Source organism: Musca vetustissima, unplaced genomic scaffold (genome assembly GCF_032173495.1).
Source record: "Musca vetustissima isolate MV318-11 ecotype Yass unplaced genomic scaffold, APGP_CSIRO_Mvet_v1 utg18361, whole genome shotgun sequence".
In the NCBI taxonomy this organism is placed as follows: domain Eukaryota; kingdom Metazoa; phylum Arthropoda; class Insecta; order Diptera; family Muscidae; genus Musca; species Musca vetustissima.
Window position 1 is genome coordinate 742 of NW_026889274.1, and position 3,917 is coordinate 4,658.

At 36.5% G+C, this 3,917-nt stretch overlaps 1 protein-coding gene across 1 annotated transcript; it reads right to left on the bottom strand.

Moving 5' to 3' along the window:
* Positions 1 to 631: 631 nt before the first annotated feature.
* LOC133336950 (GILT-like protein 1) lies at positions 632 to 3,671 on the bottom strand. The gene is made up of 3 exons (XM_061545217.1): positions 3,513 to 3,671; positions 3,103 to 3,447; positions 632 to 887 (listed from the first exon to the last, which is right to left on the bottom strand). Exons 1-3 carry the CDS (start codon positions 3,669 to 3,671, stop codon positions 633 to 635), a joined length of 759 nt encoding a protein of 252 aa, XP_061401201.1. The 3' UTR covers position 632.
* Between the last annotated feature and the right edge of the window lie 246 nt (positions 3,672 to 3,917).

The following is a 3,917-nucleotide window of genomic DNA, read 5'->3' on the forward strand; positions in this document are numbered from 1 at the left end:
AAATGTTTTCAATATATTTTTTTTTGAACCTACAAGGATCGTCAAGATTTGCCTGGATGTTTTCATTAATACATTTTGTAATTGTTTTGTATGTGAATGTTTAATATGTCCTAATCCTAAAAAATACTCTGTTAATAAAACATTTTCAGAAAAAGTTCACGCAAACTTATTATTTAATATGGAATTTTAAAATCAAGTACAAGCATTGAAATTTAAACATTTTATTCTTATTTTAACCAATTGTTCTAATAATGGTTTTACAATTATGAAGAATAACAATGACACTAATAAAAATGACATCTTTCTTGCATTGTCTGTAAATAATAAGTTGTGTATTAATGCAATAAAATAACATTGTGTTTTTGTTTTTTTTTATGTTTCTTTAATTAGACTTTGTTTTGACCAGAAGTAAGTTGTTCTAAAAATATACCATCTTTGGAATTGTGGTTTAGTTAAAGAACGAACGTCGTGTGATGAATAAAAAAAGCGTTTCGTTCATGTATTTTTGATTTAAAAAAAAAACAAATCAATAAATAAATGCCTTGTTTTGTTAGCCGTTATCATGTTTTTGAACTGCTAACAAAATAGAATGTAATACTATCGATTTGAAGACTTGATGTGAATATGGGTGTTTATATATGTTGATTGCAGATTTCATCGGCCTTTTCATTGTCACCAGCAATTTTGCAAATTTCCGCCAAAAGATTTTTTAATATTAAAGCTTGTTTTCCCTGATATCCGTCCAAAGTAATAGTGGGTATAAATGTTATTGATGGTCGTAATGCATGAGTTAAATCGCCGTTTAGTTTTAATAATTCACTGCCGTGAGAACTGTCAAAACACTTTTGTATGAGATCAACATTATCGATATTTTGCTGCTTGGCACACTGAAAATAATAAAAAAGTATCAATTATAAGATTATTAGTTAAAAATAAAATAATTTTTTTTTTCTTCTAAAAACTTAATTTGATATTCTTTCTTATAGGTATTACCAAATTATCACACTTTTCTGAGAATCTGATAAGTTCTATTTTTAAATCGTTATTAACATAGGTTATAATTGGATAGTCGATGAAAATAACGAATACGTTATTCGCTTCGTGCTAATTTCGGTGTTTTGTCGTATTCTGTTATCGTGTGACCTAGTAAACTATTTCGATATATTTGACCACTACAAGTTAATGCTAAAGTTGAAATGCCTACGTGGATGGATATTGCCTTTATGCGTGTTTACTTATGCCGTCTAATTTATCGTTTTACCTGTTAGAAGTGTTGTACTGCAAGGTTCTGATTAGGTCCACATTTTGTCATCATATTTTCTAATGAATTTTTTGTCAGATTTGAAGTTTTGGCGTGAACCGCAATCATTTGACTGTCTTTTTGCAATGATTTTACAATCAAAGGTTGATAGTACCGCCATGGGGGTTTTATGATATTTCAAATTATAGACAATTCGGTGGGAAAAGTGTTATAAAATCGGGTGATGCAGACGGGACATATATTACACCTATTTCGGATGTCGGAAAACGGTGCGTGGATGTTCAGTCGCTTTGAATTGATAACCCCATATTGTCTTAGAGAATTTTAAAAAGCAAGGGAAAATCAATTTTTCCCAGCGGAACTTTGGAAGGCCCTATCTTTAAAAGTATGAATTTCCGCAAGAAAAAACGTACTTACTTAGCTGGCTTGTGACAGAACTTTCGTTCCATAAGCCGAGCTTAAAAAAGATTTCCAGGCGCGTCGGTCTTTTGTGCAGTTTTTCCAATTTGAAAGACCATATTCGGCATTGTTATCTTCCACTTGCTCTTTCCATCTTATTCGTGGCTTTCCCCTTCTGCATGAACCATCAGCTGGTTCGCTTTTATATGCCTTCTGGGCTAGTGCATATTCATCCATTCTCACAACATGACCTAGACAACTTAGTCGCTGCAGGTCAATACGTCTAACAATGTCGATGTCCGAGAATAGCTGGTACAACTCATGATTCATTCGACGGCGATATTCACCATCAACGCAAATCGGCCCATAGATCTTTCGGAAAATTTTTCTCTCAAACACTCCAAGAGCTGCCTCATCTGTTTGCGCAAGTACCCATGCTTCAGATCCATATAGCAGCACGAGTAGTATCAGCGTCTTGTAGAGTGTGAGTTTGGTTTGGCGGGAGGTGGCCTTTCTTTTGAGTTGACCATCACCATCACTATCCTTCTCCGAATTTCAAAACTGATGTCATTTGTTTTGTTTATGTCGGTACAAAGGTATATAAAATCTTGGACTACCTCGAAGTTTTAGTTCTCAAGTCTACTGGACGTCTTGCACGTTGATACCATCAGCTTGGCCTCCTCGCCGTTTACTGCCAGACCCACTTTGGCAGACTCCTTCTAAATTTGTTCAAAGTTGGCTGTTACCGCTCTCATTGTTGATTTCATCGGCGTAGGGGAGGTAACATGTGTTGTTTGGTGTACAGAGTGCCATTTATGTTCACTTGTGCCTCGAGTATGACCTTTTCCAGCAGGATGTTAAAATGGTCACACGACAATCTGTCACCTTGTCTGAATCCTCGTTCGGTATTAAATGGCTCCGAGAGGTCCTTTCCGACTTTAACTGCTGATCTTGTTCCTGTTAAAGTTTCCTGCATAGCCGAATTAATTTTGCAGGAATGTCGAAGGTAGACCTGGCTTTAAATACCTCTGAACGGATAGGGCTGTCGAATGCTGTTTTATAGTCGACGAATAGGTTTTTTCCAGGATTTGGCGCAGAGTGAAAATGTGGTCAATGGTGGATTTGCCAGGTCTGAAGCAGCATTGGTATGGTCCAATAATGTCATTGACAATTGACTTCAGTCGTTCACACAGTACGCTGGAAAGCACTTTATATCCGATGGCAAGAAAAAACTATAACTATTTAATCAAGATCCTTAGGCTTGGCCTTTAACTAAAATTGTTCCGAAATTCTAAATGTGCATTTCCCCACTTCTTGCTAAATTACATTTAAGATTCTTAATGGTTGATGACTTTTTCCAAATATTAATTATTCCCCACAGTGCAAATTGTAAATAACTCCACCGGTCGATCGCAACACCGTTTTTATTCAATTCGACTTACCCTATGCAGCGCTTCTTTTGGCAAACGATTGTCTCGTATCATACATGCAACCATATCAAGACGCGCCTGCGCATCTTGCACTGCTTCAATTGTACAGGCATGATATGTATTAGCCTCGCATTCCACTTGACCATGTTGGCAGTCAAAGCTATATGTTCCATCGGGATTCGTCATGGTTGAGGCTTTGCCATACGGCACCAATCTCATATCCATTAATACGGACGCTTCTTTAAAGGCGGGCACCAATTGTTTGGTTATAAAATGTTTGCTGTCTGGGCACAACGCTTCGTAGAATACCGTAACCATAACTGGAGCGCCAGGAGCACGTCGATAGTTTTGCGAGTCCTGCGATAGAAAACATTTGCAAAATTAGGCGATTAACAAAATTCCCATTCCCATAAAAAACCTACGTGGCTTTCGTGCTGTTGTTGTGGTATTATAAGTTGTGGTGCAGCAGGAACAATACTTGCCTCTAAAGATTCACCGAAGAAAACATAGCGTATCAGCAGGAATAATATTACCACGACGGCCAATAAAATTAGAATACGTTTTCGTGTTTGTGAAACCATCTCATTTGCTTTGTTTTTCGCAAATTCCTTAAAACTGCGAGCGATGTTGTCTTGTTTTGGTTTGCCGTCGTTAATAATTAGGTGTTCATGTTTTTGGATTATCGCTTTTCCATTTTCATTCGTACAACAACTAACCGTAACCTTGTAAATTAGGTATAGCTAAATCGATATTTAATTTTAGTTTAGCAACTGGGTAGGGATTTACACAATAGCATTATTGCACGATTTTAAAGAGGTGTGACAAAT